Source organism: Leptinotarsa decemlineata, unplaced genomic scaffold (assembly GCF_025532065.1).
Source record: "Leptinotarsa decemlineata unplaced genomic scaffold, Ldec_3_MD MMD2_tig00000199_RagTag_RagTag, whole genome shotgun sequence".
Classification (NCBI taxonomy): domain Eukaryota; kingdom Metazoa; phylum Arthropoda; class Insecta; order Coleoptera; family Chrysomelidae; genus Leptinotarsa; species Leptinotarsa decemlineata.
In genome coordinates, this window is record NW_027412544.1 from 18381127 (window position 1) to 18398090 (window position 16964).

At 33.3% G+C, this 16964-nt stretch overlaps 1 protein-coding gene across 1 annotated transcript in view; it reads right to left on the reverse strand.

Annotated features, from left to right (window-relative positions):
• The window catches only part of HERC2 (E3 ubiquitin-protein ligase HERC2), a 196876-nt gene that overhangs the window by 152735 nt on the left and 27177 nt on the right, over window positions 1-16964 (reverse strand). The window contains exons 6-10 of the mRNA XM_074173110.1: window positions 15607-15862; window positions 15326-15536; window positions 10355-10471; window positions 3999-4092; window positions 3767-3948 (exon numbers count right to left, since the gene is read on the reverse strand). Coding sequence (XP_074029211.1) covers window positions 3767-3948; window positions 3999-4092; window positions 10355-10471; window positions 15326-15536; window positions 15607-15862 — 860 coding nt within the window. The remainder of the gene's footprint in view (window positions 1-3766; window positions 3949-3998; window positions 4093-10354; window positions 10472-15325; window positions 15537-15606; window positions 15863-16964) is intronic.

A 16964-nucleotide genomic window follows, 5' to 3' on the forward strand; every position in this document is an offset into this window, starting at 1 on the left:
AAACAATTAATAAGAGATCCACTAATTTATGAGAACTCACATTAAAATACCAATGAACAATGATAGAAATAACCACACACCACACAGAGTAAATTACTTGCAGATTTCAAGATGGTTATAGATGGAAAAAAAAAACTTAACTGTCCTTATTAGACACGGGTTGGGTCTCAGGATTGTTGACCATTGCCCCTTTGCTAACCAGACGGATTTTAATGTAACATTAAAGGAAAATCAGTCATTGAACTGCTACAGATGTTAACTATTTTGACTAACTCTACTCTGAGTTTTTTCTTTATTTAGATAAATCTGCTTCAGAAAATTAGAAATTACTGACTAAACGAATTCTGTGTCATGCTTATATTGGTCAAGCTGATAGAACTTTATCCAAAAAAATAAAAGAGCATAGATGTACTTTTGATGTAGTTGAATGAGAATACCAATTCAACATTTGCAAAACATCTTTTGACAGAGGGGCACGAGTTCAATCATGATTATGACGTATTGCAATTGGAAGAGAACTCAACCTTTTGGAATGCTTAGAAATCAATAGATTTTAAAATTCGAGATTATTGCTCAATGATCAAATATATTTGAATTGTTACCTTTTTTTATCTAGTTTGCAGTGAGGAAATTGGTGATTAGGATATATCTCAAAAATAGGTAAAATGAGGTCTCAGGTGAAACTTTTATTGTATCCAGTTTAATGAGTTGTCCTAGAAATGTAAATATTTTATGTAATGAATGTATCATGTAGAAATTTGTCAGGGCGTAATAGTCATTAGTATTCGAATTACTATAAAAGCATGATAAAAATTTGTTTCTTCAGTATTGTGACGCCTGAAGATGATATTATATAGACAGGAAGAAACTTGCTTTTTACAAATACTTTTATTATAAAAATTGAAAATCAAAAATTATAGAAATACAAAATACATAAAATTATATATGTGGTTACTTCAAAGAATGAAATCTGACTGACTCGGGATGCGAAGCTTCGAAGATATCTGCTTCTGTGAGAACTGTCTTGTCAGTATCTGGAACAGGGTGGTGGTATTGCAAGATGAGCGGGATTGTCCTAGGTGGCGAGATAATTTCTCCCCCCGAAGATTCAACTATCATGCACAGCGGGGTAGTTGAACAGTGGATAGCTCGTGCCTTCATTTATTAATTGTAATTGGTTCCCTTCTTGACTTGGTAATCCTAACATCGATTTGTCTACATATGAAAGTATCTTCCATCTTCAGGAATTGCAGCTCATAGAGATTTCCACAAATTTCCCTGATCGGCATTTTCTTGCAGACATAGAATTGTTGTTCGACTTTGACACAATCGTCGCTTTGAAATGTTAAATATTCTGAGTTTCACAGTAAAAATTATTTTTTCAGTATGAGTGCCTTGAACTGACTTTGACTATATGTGAGTATCGAATATAAGTGATGGTAATCGAAAATGTATAGGATATGTGATTGTAATACAAATATAATCTCCAATTTATACAATGTACGATACCTCTAATTCTGTTAGTCATGTCCTAGATATATTCAACTGCCAGATTATACAAATCAAAAGACATTTCTTAGCTAACTTACAGTTCTGTTTTTATTATTTTTTTATGTAGATTCACAAATTATATTATGTAAGTACATATTTGTAAATGCCACTGTTACTCCCTATTCTGTAATTGGGTTCATTCTGTAGAATAGTGTATGAAATAAATAAATATGAAGAATAAAGGTTATTCTCAGAATAAAACATTCGATGTCAATGATTTTTTTTAAATTTCAAGATATTTTCTAAAGTAATGTTGAGAGGAAACTGATCAGTTGCAATACTTCCATTGTGGTGGGATTGGCCGCGGTGGTAGTGCGCCCGACTCATGATCGGAAGGTCGTGGTTTCGATTCGCACCTCGACCAGATATTTTTCTTGAGATAATTTATCTGGTTGAAGCTGGGATGATTCTGCAATCGTAAGGTAAGATATCGTTAGTCCTTAGCTCACACAAGTTTCTCAACTTCTGAGAGTTGTCGTTCGTATGGGGGCGGCAGCTGATTAACGGAAAAACAGATTTTAAACAGAATTTAAGAAGTTCAGCGTATAAGTCAGTGGGTTTTACTATGCTTGAATGCATAATGTTTAGTTTTGCGAATGTTATGGAATTTTAAATGTACTGTAAGGTAGAGTTGACTATTTCAAACATGTTAATCATTTGATTGAGTATATCGTGAACATATGCTCTATTTTCTTCATAATTCTTTGTTTGGAATGTGACAGCAAGATGAATTATTTTTTGAAGAAATTTTTCATTGTGAACTATTTGTTGAATAGTTTGATTGAATTTATTTATCAAATTGATGTAAACTGAATTTTGTTCCAACTTTTTGGTTGTTTTGAAGTTCCCTAATAAGTTTTTCATATCGCTCCCCATTTTTTACATCAAGGTTAACTGTGATTGATATTTCATAGATTAATCTTCTTTTGGTTGGTTTAGGATGTGTGATTATTTCTTGCAATTTGGATTCAGTCTTTTTTTGTCAATGACAAAATTTTGATATAGTTTTCTGTTTCAGCAGAGGAAATGTTTTTTTTTTATACAGAGTGCTTTTAAAGTTTGTCCGTATTGGCCGTTCAGTTTTTCGACCTGAATCCATTCATAGTTATGTCATAGTAGTGTACCAGTGAGTGTGAGTATTGTTGATATAAAAATTTCCTATTCTATTTCTAGTGGAGTGTGTATGAATACTACTTGTGTAGGTTAACTGATCACTCAGATAATTCGGCAACATATTGTGTTTAATAATGAATATAAATATTAGCATACTCAGTGTCATCCTTTGTTTAGCAGACATAAGAGACAATGTTTCCAACATGTATTCCACAGATGTGCGTTTATTACAACTTAATATTGCCCTCATGGATCTGTTTTGAAGCTTCTGTAGTCTGTTTAGATTTTCATTACTTACAAAATAGAGTAATGTACTGCAATAGTCAAAGTGGGGTGCTATTATTGATTTATAAATTGTTAATTTCGCATATTCACTTAGTTTATTTTTCAATCTATATAAAAGATGAATTTTCGTGGCTATTTTCTTCTGAATATAATTACAGTGCACATTAAGGTTCAATTCTTGATCTAATACTACTCCCAGATCATTATGATCAATAGTTCGCTAACTTGGTTAGCGAAGCGATTTATGTTCTGGTTTTGAGAAAGTGTTTTCAATAGATCCATCCGTCTGATTGAAGACGTGAACATCACTTGCAACCCTGATAGTCTGGAACATCGAAGAAAGGTTGGGGAATTGTCCCTCTTCTATAGATACTTTCAAGTGACTTGGCACATTTGATTCCACCAAGCGTGGTACATATCAGAAATACCCGAAGGACTGTGGCTGCTCATCGTTTTGAGGTTCAACTCAGTACACCTCGAACTTCACTGTTTAAGGAATAAACTTTTTTAAAACGTTTTTCCAAATAGATTTAATCTCCATCGATTCAAATCCAACGTAAATCGCTACTTTCGCACAGGCACCGCTCTTAGAGCGCCTCAGGTGTTTTCCTGTAGTGCTTGTGTTTTGTCCTTAAACTTTTACTTCCTCATCAAGTCAGTAGGATATTTTTGAAATATTTGTTACAAAAGCATTTTTGAATGATGAATCTAAACATAAAACTCTAAATAAGTGTTATTTTAGTAAAAATCAAGCTCTCGTAAAATAGTACACTAAAGATAACCTGATTTTTACATTCACCAAACATAACTTTTTTACCTTGATTTGTAACACATAATGTATGGGCATCTCCTGAGCCACATGCAACTTTGACTATGTGTTGTCCTGAGAGACCAGCAACCAAAGTTGGGGTTAAACAATCCTCACAAGTACCATGACCTAATCGTCCATAATAACCTTTCCCCCAAGTGTACAGGGATCCATTTGCAGAAATAGCAGCACTAGAAGAGAACAATGAATGAAAGAAAAGTAAGTATTCCAAAATAAATACCTATACGAAGCCCCACATTCAATATCTACGATATCTTTTTCAATGAGTCCTTCTATCAAAGTTGGTTCCTCTTTGAAAGACGTATCACCATGACCTGAAAACGATTTTAAATGAAGACTAAGCCGAAATTTATATTAGACTATTCAAATTCGAATCTCTGCACGGCGATTCCGAAAACGGTAAGAGAGGTTGAATTATGGCAAAGTCGCCTATATATGAGTACTATTGGATGATATCGAAAATTCAACGAAAATTTCGATATTTTATTTTTTGATATAGGTATCTTCTTTGTTTGCAGAAATATTGTTTTCACTTTGCTGGAACTATCATTGGGCTATCAGAATATGATCACAGAATTTTTATGGAGGGTAGGTATTGAGTCAATATCAAATTGTTCATTAAAGACATGTATTTTTTGAAGCAACTTTTTATTCGGTAATGTTCATATAATAACGTATAATATTTTTTTATATTCGCGAGAGTTTCTGTATGACTTTTTCATCGTTCAAGAAGAAATTCCTTTTCTCAATTCAAAGTTTTTATAAAATTCCTTAGTGAAGTTGCATATTCAAGAAACCAATAATAAAACTTCGGAAAGTTGTAGTTTCGAAGATACTGAAGAAATAAATTTAGGAATCTGTTTTTGTTGGTTATCTTCTATTCTGGTAAATTTTCCCAATAACATTCAAAATTTCTCAGGAACTTCGTACAGGCTTCAAATTAGAAAATCCATTTCAAAGACAAGCTTAACACTAGCTCACTTTTCTTAAACACCTATTCGTATTTATGAAAGGTTTAAATCACGCAGAACCCAAAAATAAATCATTTGACACCACTACCATTAATTCATCATGTACCACACTATTTAGATTTGCCATAGGTTCAGTACCGGTGGTAGGGTAGGGCGTTGTAGGCGCGTAGGGCGTCGTAGGCGATTAGTTGACATTTGAATAGATTAGAATATTTATTAATTAATTACCATTTGGGTTGAACTTGAAATAAGTTCATGAATCATTTCAGAATTTCTGATTGTTTGATCTGGGCGTATATTTGGACGTAAATTTGAGGCTTTGTTTTCTGACTAACTTCTGGAATGCAAGCGAGGGTTGGAATCTCAATTATTTGGAACCCTTGGAAATTCATAGGCATTGCGGATGTAACCTGCTATATGATCAAATCAATTTAGTTTACTCACCGGTTTCCAAATTAGTAAACCCACGTTGTCACAGGTAAACAAAATTAGGTACTCAATTAAGTTAAGTACCTCTATTAGTACCTACAGTGGTGTTTAGATATATAAGGGCTAACATTAATTATCATCAGTTGATTGTATTAGTTTGAAAATGTCCTTATAGGTCGAAACTGCAGTAACATTAGTTACAAATAAAACTGGTAAAAAAACATAGAAAGTTTCATTTCTAATTTCTCATGGTGATCTCCTACCACATAGTAGAGCTACATCCATCAATTGATTGAAGACACCTAAGTTTATTTCTCCAATATGCAACTTCTTTATTAGCGTGAAGTTAGCCACATTTTTCCATCCACAGTTTTTGACGTGTTGGCTGTCGATGTTGGGATAGGGGAGAAATTGTAAGCAGTGTTACCAAGTTTCTGATAAATCTAAGGCTAATGTTTAATTGGGCGATATCATACAATTGAGCCAAACATATCAAGAAATACTTTCTGAACGCATATACGCAGAGAAGAACTTTAGATACAATATTTCACTATCAACTTTTAATAACCATATTGAGTAGACATAGGAAGCGTATTAACAGTATCGATTTTGATGCAAATTATTGATTTTTCGAAGATGAATAGTTTCTATTCTCTGGCAAAGCTTCGTATTTTCCAAATTACGGGCGAGTAGCCCGTGAAATTTTGTGGAACACCTTACAGTAAGGTGTACTAACTGGGTCAATCATTAAATCGGCGTGACGTGCCGTATCGACTTTGATACGTATTGTTATTGTTAGGAAAATTATATTTGCCAATCTACGATGAGTACCCCCATTGAATTATGTGGAACACCTTTAAATGAGGTGTATTAATAGTGTAACGAATTAAAGAATTAACAGTAACTAACAGGGCCGGCCTCAGATTCATTACAATAGGATGAATCATCAAATCAGCGTGTGCTGCTCCGACATTGATGCGAATTTTTATACTCCGGAAAATGAAAAATTAATATTTTCCAATCTACAACGAGTACCCCCATGAAATTTCCTGGAAGAACTTTTTGTGAAAATTCATATTTTCCAACCTACGATGAGCACCCTTGTGAAATTTTCTGGATGACCTTTTGGTGAGGTGTACTAACAGGGTGGATCATCAAATTAGGGTGACGTGCCGTACCGACTCTGATACAATTTTGTATACTCAGGAAAATGAAAAATGCATATGCCCGAGTACTGGACAAATTCCCTTCGGCTGAGTTTATTCCTCGTGGGTGCCATAGCCTAAACCTAGTGATCGCTGATGGAGCAAAATCATCAGTTAGATCTACGACTTTATTTGGTATTCTACGACTCTTTACCATCTTCTCAAGTTCAACAAAGCACTGGTGTATAATGAACGACCAAACTGAAGCACTTACTTTAGAGCAGGTGTGTCAAACGCATTGGGAAGGCTGTCAGATACCAATATGTGGAAGTTAGGGATGTATTGATTGATTCAAGGGAAAGAGGTAGATATCAGAGACTGTTCTGAAAGGTTTAACAAGTGATTGGAGTTTTCAAACAGATTTAGAGAGAATAGATATATAGAAACAGTAATCTGAGCTAAAGAAATAGCAGCCGAACTTGATATAGAACCTGTTTTTCCAGAAAAAAGATTCGTAAACGGAAACGCGTTTTTTGTATGAGTTAGTAGATAACGTTTTGGCCTCACTTGAGATCAACTGCGTTGAAGGAACACCAAAAAGTGTGGAGATTTTTTGAGTAATTTTGATGTTGCTCAACTTTCAGGAAAAGAAGATCTAAAATAAAGTTGCTTGGATCTTGAAAGACTTTTAACAGACGAAACAACCAAAGTGTCTGATATGAACGGCATTGAGCTGTATCATGAACTTTTACATGTAAGTTTGATTTTGGATGATGGAAACAAAAAACATCAAAGTCAAACCAAAAGAACTATTGTGTAAGATCAAAACCACAAACAGATTTGTTCCCATACTTGTGGGTCGAGCTAAGAGTGTTACTAACAATACCCATGACAGTTGCTAGTGCCGAACGAAGCTTTAGTAAACTTAAGCTTATAAAAACGTATTTACGCTCTACGACGGCACAAGAAAGGCTGAACTCTCTCGCCATTCTATCGATAGAGAATGACACGGCATTAGACTCAAAAGAAATTCTGCTAATGCGAAAGTCAGTCGAATGCCTTTCAAAGTTTAAAGTTTGTTTATATGGACCACAAGAAAGAACACCAAAGACATGAACAGAGGATGAAAAATCAAAGACTGTAAATAATTAAATCAAATGTTAGTATTAGTATATGTATATAATGTATACAATATATGTAGTGGAGGGTGGGTGGTCCGTGATGCTGGTATTTATAATAGTTGCCTGTTTTCCAGTCCGGAACACGGCGGGTCCATAGGTGGTGGATAATGGAATGCCTCTAAAGAGCTAGGGTATTATCTCCCTGAACCGAAACTAGAACGAACAAAAATACGGGTTTTACCAAGGGAAAGGGGCACCGAGCTTTGCCTTGGGCTCCTACAAACCACGCGACGGCTCTGTCATGACTTGTACTGCAGGATAATGTAGAAGATTTGAAAATGTATGTGCTGTAAAAATTTAAATTTTACATATTGTCAACATGTCTGATAAACACCTTAAAAGTTGATCATTTTACTATTTCAAATTTGAATAAAAGTAACACCAAAGCATTATTGTAAGCTAATAATTGAAATGAAAATCAATGGGTACATAATGCTGATTATCATGTTTGAGCCTTTAAATGAAATTTCATCAGTAATATTCATGATAGTTTTGAATTTTTTTTAATTCACCCTGGCAATACACCTCACTAAAAGGTCTTCCAGAAGATTTCACGGGGTACTCATAGTAGATTTCAAAATATGAATTTTTCATTTTCATAATTATAAAAATTCGCATCAAAGTCGGTAAGGCACATCACGATAATTTGATGATTTATTCTGTTAATACACCTCTCCACAAAATTTCATGGGGGTACTCATCGTAGATTGGAAAATGTTTTTTTTTATTTTCCTTACAATAAAAATTCGTATCAAAATCGGTACGGCATGTCACGATAATTTGATGATTAATCCTGTTAGTACACTTCACTGTAAGGTGTTCCACAAAATTTCACGGGCTACTCGCTCGTAGTTTGGAAAATACGAAGTTTTGTCAGGAATAAGAACTATTCATCTTGGAAAAAATAATAATTTATATCAAAATCGATACTGTTAATACGCTTCCTATGCCTACTCAATATGATAATAAAAAGTTGATAGTGAAATATTGTATTTTAAAGTTCTTCATTGCGTGTATACGTTTAGAAAGTATTTCTTAATATGTTTGGCTCAATTGTATGATATCGCCCAATTAAACATTAGCCTTAGGTTTATGAGAAACTTGGCAACACTGCTTACAATTTCTCCTCTATCCCAACATCGACAGCCAACACGTCAAAAACTGTAGATGGAAAAGTGTGGCTAACTTCACACTAATAACTTCTTTCAAGAATATCATTCACAATTTGAGTTCAATACCAGCTCATTTTTCTCAAACAATAATTCATATTTTTTATTAGTGATTGACTCCTGACTAAATATCGCGGGAACTGAAGTGGGGGGCTTGATATAAAAGTTTAAGTTTTTTCAGAAAAAATGTACTGGTAATGTTATAAATTTCTGACGTTTGTGACACATAGAAACTTGTATATACAAACCAAAAAACTATTAGATTCAACATTCTTACCTAAATTCAAATGGGGTACCTTCATTCATTTGGTCAAAAATAAGCCCAAACATTCAAATTTGACTTTCAAAATAGATAGTGACCATCACAATCATTCGACAAAATATTCAGGCAATTTAAAATTAAAGAAAATGTAAACAAATATTGAACAAAATTCGATTTATTATGAAGGTATCATGTTTAACAATGGGTTACATAATACTTTAAAAATTTCAATGAATAAAAATTCCGAATTCATTTGAAAAAATATTTATTGCCTTCAAACTGTATATACAGTACGATGCAAATGTATGGAATGAATTCGATATTTGAAAAATAGCCGTCTTCTGAAAGAAATCCAAAAACATGTCAACTTCAATATTTGACGCCCCATCTCATGATATACATATGACAGACGTTTCATCACCGGTATTGGCGTAATGACGAAATCGACAATTTTTTTTTAAAAGCAAACATGGTCGTGTGGCACCTCATTCAAAAAAGGTCTATTCGAAATATTTACCAAAAACTGGAATTGTCAAATTTCGTTTTTATGGCTCTACCGTCTCCATTTCGAATGATATAAAAAAAACAGAGGAACTTATAATACTGTTTTATATTTGTTATAATTTGCAATGCGACGTTTCGTTCATTAGATTTCATCGTCATCGTCAACTTAATTTTTTTAAATACAGACCTCTAGTTTTTTTATCGTTTTTTTTTTGTAGCTATATATTACATGTCCGATCGCCAAACGAGATTTTTTCTTCGTTTTTCACTGCAGCCTTCACTGCAAGTCAACTAGATGATCTCATGATCTAACACCAGCCACTGCTGTGACCCGCCTAGTTCTCATCAGTGGTGCTAGGCTCAACCACTCATCTGTACTTACATGAGGATTAACGAGGTCTTATCTTTTAAAGGGCGATTCCTGACACGGGTTGGACGATAGGGTGAAAATCGATCGTCCGGCTTCGCGGCTTGAACCACCGGTTCACACAGCGGTCGCTTGAGTGAGTGGAGCAAAATACCCGCGCTTACCCAACCGGCTACCTTTGGGAATGAAAACTGTAGTTAGTTATTGACTATCATTAGATTACCTAAACTCGCAGGAATATCGAAAATTCTCAAACTTTAAAACATCAAATGAGCATTTACTGATAAAAAAATTGCTGAAAAAATACATGCCACAATTTAACCTACTCTCTCTCTATCTCTCTCTTACCATTCACTAGATTTTCATAGGCGCTGTATAATTATTCAATTGTTGAAGATGAATTATTTGTAAAAATACTTAAGAATATTTCTTTCCAGTTGATTCCTTTGTAATCATTACATGATAATAAATAAAAAACATGTTCAGTAACTTATGTTGCCAGTTTTGAAATGAGTTTTATTTTTCCAAATTTCTGTACTTGAACTTACCTAATCTTCCACCATCTCCATTTCCCCAAGAGTAAACTTCAAAATTATTTGTAAGAACCATAAAATGTTTTCCTTCCGTATGGGTAGCTATTTTAATTATTTCTTTTTCTTTTAAAGCTGAAAATTGAAATATAATTGAAATAGACTTAGATGAGTTTATTCACCTAACCCTTACGTTTATTCACAACAATCAAATGAACAAATTTTCGCAAAGAAAAAAAACTTTTAAAAAACGTATATACAATGTCACACATGAAGTCCGCAGCATATGGAAGTTTCTGTTATTAATAGATTTATTCAAAATTTTATTCCGCAGTAACAGTGCACTCATGAAATGAGTGAAACAGCCTCTTTTCATTTGTCAAAAATACCCCCATTGGTCTACCATCAGTAAAAAATGCACCTCCAGCAATTCGTCTCTGTTGTTGCAAAGTTTATCTAGTGTTTCCATTTAATTGTGAAACTGATTCGTATTTTGAGTGAGTGGACTATAATATGTCAGTAAACAAATAAACAAATTTCTCTTCGTACAACTCGTACAACTGATTCATCATGTCAGTAATCAAATAAATAAATTTCTCATCATTCTCATTACACTCGTATTTTTTTTAACAGATTTGTATTCAGTTTGATAGTTTTTTCCACCAAGAATTTAGCTCTGCCACTGAACATCTGACTTCTACCATTTGGTTAATCGGTGCCCTGTCAAGCTGATACCATGAATTTCGTCTAATATTTAGAGGCACATTATTCAAAACATCAGACAACTGATTCATCATGAAGTTCCTGTACATGTCTGTTTTCTAATTTTCTCTAAAAAAACATATGGTCCAATTATTTGGTTATGTAATAAATAAATGTAATACATTTTTGTATCAACAGAGAACATATAGGTTGTGACTCATTGTATAGTTCTGGTCTGATTGCATTTAATAATTTGCCTAGTCATATAAAAAGCATTTAATTAATTCAAAAGAGAATGTATTGAATATATTTCAAGTGATAGTCATCAATAATTTATCTTGTTTTCTTGTTTTTACAATGTGGCTCTTAAATTGAAATCAATATGGGAATGATCATAAAGTACTAATCTATTTATCTTTTGATTTTCATGGAATTATTTTCCAGCAGCTTGACTGCATTATCCTTTCTCGATTTCATATCATTTCTAGAAACATGTGGATTCGTTTTCCGATGACATTTCAGGTTAGCTTCCCAAATTTCGGCCACCGCAGTTGTCGATTGATTGGTCAAACCACCAACACTGACATAAAAACTTGGCAAGTTGACTTGGGTGTCACACCAATAGGTGGTTCTACTTATGTTTCGCTTGCGTTTACGCAGCTATTTTTATCAAGTTCTTTCTTTGTTTTTCTCATTTTGTCTTCAATCGAGGACCGCCTGCCCGGTACTGACGATGCCCAATAGGCTGAAACAGCTGTATACCGGTGGCTCTTGAATTGAAATCAATATGAGAATGATCAAAAAGCACTAATCTATTTATCTGGCAAACCATAGATGTGTTTCGGGATTTTGGCCCATCATCAGTATAGTGCAGCCAAGTGTATATATATATATATATATATATATATATATATATATATATATATATATATATATATATATATATATATACATATATACAGAAACCATATTATGCATTTGTATGAATTGATGGATGTAGCTGTTACTACATGGTAGGATGTCATAATGAAGAAGAGAGAATTGAAACTTTCTTCTATGTGTTTTACCACTTTAATTAAAGTGAATAAATATTTTAATAAAACAAACTTTTATATGTTGCGGACTTTATGTGTTACATTGCATATAATGTTAAGCGAATACAAGTGGAATATTGAAGAAATTCAAAATTCGCAAACTATTGTAGAAATTGAATAAAATGAAAAACCCTATTTTTGTTTTGATGTGATTATAAAAAAATGTGTACTGTACTGTATTCCTGTTTCTTTTCTTTAATTTAACTCAACAAAATCTTCCAACTTTCAACAATATAGATCATCATGGTTCGAGCAATTTTTTATTTTAAATGTAGACATTCATTGTACGATAAAATATAAAAATGACAGGCGGAAAACCAAAAGAAACAAGTTATTCACTTTTCCTAAATTTAAATAAAAAGTACTCAATTTTAATGAAGATATGAAGTAACATCAAACTCAATGAAGTAAGTGTTTAAGTAATTCATTAAATACAACATAATGATACTCACAAAATATAGAATAAAAACCCAGATGGATTGTTAAGTTCATAAATATGTACTGTGAATAAAACACCCCTTATTTTATTTAAATAATTCACCATATCATTCAATGATCAGGCTCACATCCACCCTTAGCTCTTCTCTGGAATTTTCATTTGCCAAATGTTGGACAATTGCTTTCGCAGCATGGTAGCACCCTTTTATAACCGTTATCATATCTAGACGTTTCCTCAATTGAATTCAAAGAGAGATACAAATCATAATTGGCTGTGATTTACTATACCATGTCAGATTCTATAGTCGCCATTGAGATTGCTATAGTCGCCATTGAACTCACTTTAGTGGATTTTTTCAAATGCGGTTTCATAGATGATGAAGTTTCCAATTCAGTTTAAACTGATTCAGGAGAATGAATGATCATGCAGGGTAATATTCCCACATTCTTCAAAAATTATGACTATGTTGTTTTTCAATCAACTGTTTGACATATGATCAAAAGAAAATTATATCTTCATCTTACGTTTTACCTTCAAATTTTTTGTTTCTTTCGTTAGGTTTAAATCTTTTATTCAAAGGAAAAAACGATTTCTATGCACAAAAAAATCTTGATTGTAGTCCTTATACGTTCACTGGTGTTTATAGACAGAAATATTGAACAACAAAGTACAATTTACAAAAGTCTAGGGAAAAAACGGACAAAGGAAAATATAGGAAGCTCAAGATGACGTAAATGAAGTGAACAAATAGAAAGATCAACTCATCAAATCCATGTATTCAACCAATCGATACCCCATTGACAGAGTACACAGGTTTCAACGAGGAGACTCTTACCTGTAACAGAAAGATTATCGCAAGTGAAGCCACCAACTTTTGATGAACATTTCTCGTGAGTCACATACTGTCGAAAATTCAACGACGGTTGCTCAGAAGAAGAAGATAGAGTCACTGAAAAGGTTCTAGGAATACCAGAGTGTACCAGAGGCAACTCAAAAACAGGTACCAATAGCCACAAGAGAAGTATGGGGAAGATAATTGAAGACTAATTCATTTGACATATCTCAACATTTCAAAAAATTTTACAGAGATTAAAATACATTCTTTAATTGGCAGTTGAAAGATTGTGATGCGCAAGAATTTGAGTATGTAAAAAGGAAACGAAAGGGGTAAATTCAAAGTTAAGATGGAGTGGCCTCTCTCCTGGAGAGAGGCGTTATGTAGAAAACTGGTGCATTTGCAAATGGACTCTCAAAGTCTACAAAAAAGAAGTTGAAAAATGAAGAGCGACACAAAAAATTCTCTAGATTAGGGCATCACAATTAACAGGTAGAACTATAGATCTCCAACTCCGGTGCAGGTCGTCTGTTCAGGAAAATGAGGAGTAGAAGGTACTTCGATGTGTGTCAATTTTTAGTTCTCAAAGATCTAGGATTTCTATCTTCAATAAAAAACTGACATAGTCTCTGGTCCAAATTCATGGTCGCTGATAAGAAATTCCCGGATATTTTCCAGATTTCCCTTATATTTCAAAAGACACACTATAGTGTAAGGAAACCATAATATTTTCCTTAAACACACGAAACTTATTTCAGATTGCACTGAAATTGTAAAACTAAGTTTGTGTATTTAAATTGAATGACTGGTACTCAAAAATACAACAAAAAAGGTTATGGTTGAAAAGCTGATTTCAATCTTTGTTAACAAAAGGAAAACCCCAATGAGAAACGAGACATCAAAATGAATATTTGAAGAAGCTGCTAAGACACATATTGGTAAGGACATTACAAGATCAATGCTCAAAACATGAAAGTGACAAGTCCTACATTGGTCAAAGTGAGAAAAGATTGATTGTCCGTATCCTTGGGGACAAGATGAATGCCCAACTAGAAGTAACAAGCGAGTGTAGAGTAGTGCAGCATAACTGAACTCACCAACACAACATGAAGTAATCCTTTCTTAATAGGAAGTTCAGAGGAGCTGCATATATAATAGATAACAAGAAATTCTGTCAACTTAGTGTGGAAATTAGAAACCTTCAATTACAAGGAAAAACCGGCTGCAATTCAATAAAATGAAAAAATACCCTCCAATATCGGCCTATGACTAAATTTTGCATTGTCGGAACAAGTCACTAGAAGGTGATTGTGGATACTAACAATTGAAAGGTTGAGAAGTTACTAGTTTTTTCAGACTTGTTCAACAGGTACCCAAATAAAATGTCGGTACTATTTCCTACACTATGTGACATTAACGAAATTTCTGCAATTGAAAATCCCGCAAATGTTCCGACTTTTTCAGGACTCAATTTTTTGATTTCCCGGTTACAAAACATCCTGAGGTTGGACAAAAGAAACTGCAATTCAACTATCAACAATGGAGCGTCCAGATTGATTGTTCAATAAGAAATTATAAGAAAATATATTGAATCAGTCCTGAAGAACTTGGGGGTAAAATGGATAGGGGATAAGCAGCATATCTCTCAACTGGAGAATTCCTGGTAGAAGTTTTCCTGTATTTATTTGCTGCTCAAGAGCAGTTTGAAAATCAAAATACTGGTATAAAAAAAAACCTGGGGGTTAAAGAATAGAACTAGTATTAGAAAAGATCCAAATATAGTGGAAACGATGCTTAGGAAATCCAAATAACTCACAATGAAGGAAGAGCAAAAAACAATATTTTTAGTAACTCATATCTGCACATAATACTTTTTTATTACGTTATAATTAGTATAGTAGAGTGAAATTTTTAATTACCTTCTAAAATTTGAGGACACTGAGTCTCTGATGTGTAGTACATATAATAAACCTTTCTGGAACAGGACAGAATTAAAACTCCTCTCTCTGTGCAGCATAATTGTTTGATTTTCAATTCAGCAAATGATTCGCAATTTTGAGGGCTTGTACCTACAGTCCATGGCAACCATCCCCAACCCCAGACTCTTTGACCGTTGAAATAAGAGGAGGTCTGTTGGAAAAAAATCTATAAATGCCTAAGACTATATTATTTTAACGATTCACTTCAAATATTTGAATACCTTATTGAAAGATAGTGGAGGAATATGTGGCGTAGCCAATATATCAAGATGACACATTATAGCAACAGCAGCCTGTCTCAGATCTATTTCACAAAGTTCATCGTCAGGCAAGTCCAATAAATCTAGGAATATTTGTGTAATTGATGATTTTTCCTCATTTTCATCTTTATTGGAAAAAGCTGGATATAGGGGCTTTATTTTGAAAAATCTCAAAATGAAAGGCAGAAGCGGTGCACCAACTACATCTTCAGTTGACCTAAAAGGGAAGTAAATTCAAATTTCCATACAGGCACTCGATAAAAATAAACTTTTGGGAAAGAAAGGTTTTGGCTTTTTACTTCTCCATCTTTATACAAAAAAGTGGTTTTTGTATAATTCAATGTTCATATAAAAGTAGTTGTTTCGAAAGTACTTATTCTTTCATGTAATTCAATGTTTATATGAAAGCAGTTGTTTTTTCATGTAATTCAATGTTTATATGAAAGTAGTTGTTTCAAAAGGGGGTTTTTCTTCTAGTTTCTGTCTAAAAGTTACTTCTTTGCATGATATACACATTTTTTTGAAGAGTTTATTAAAAAAGTATTAGTTTTCTTCCTTTCTTTGAAAGTTTTCCACATTTTTAGAGATGGAGAAGTAGAAAGTCAAAACCTTTCTTTCCCAAAAACTGAATTGGTCCTGATAGTATACTTTTGAATTTTGTTATATATTTTTATAAAATTTTAAAACTGTCTCTGGAAGAAGGCATTCAACGATTTTTCAAAACAGCCTTTTTGAAATGTATTTGTGGGAAAAACAAAATGTTGACAATTTAAGAGCTATTTTAAACTTATTTGAAGAAGCACGATATTGGTTACAGTCGCAGTATATGCGTTACTGAAAAGATAAGAGTGAAGTGGATTCAGACTTTTATAGTGAATAGATACATAACCAAAACAAGAACGGAAAGAATAATAAAAAAGAAAATCCAAAAATGCTGAAACAACCAGAGTGCAAGGACAAGAAATGAAAGAAAAGGATATGAAAAAATAAGAATATGAAATGGAAAAAAAAAGACCTTAGATTTTGTCGGAACAATTAGAGCCATAAGAAATAAAAGAAGGAAAGTTGAAAGGACAGAAATGTGAAAAGAGGAAAAGAAAGACATATTTCGCAACAAAACGTGCAGAGTTGAACAAGTCCAAAGTTAAAATAAAGAGTTGTTGAGTAAGAGGTTGGGAAAAATACAACAAAAATGCATGAAACAGGTGGGGAGAAAATTGAATGAACAAGGTCAACTGATTGAAAGACCAAATGGATTATACCCACAGGGCCACCCAACTAAGTATCCCTATTCCAAAAAGGACAGTGTAACCAAAAGA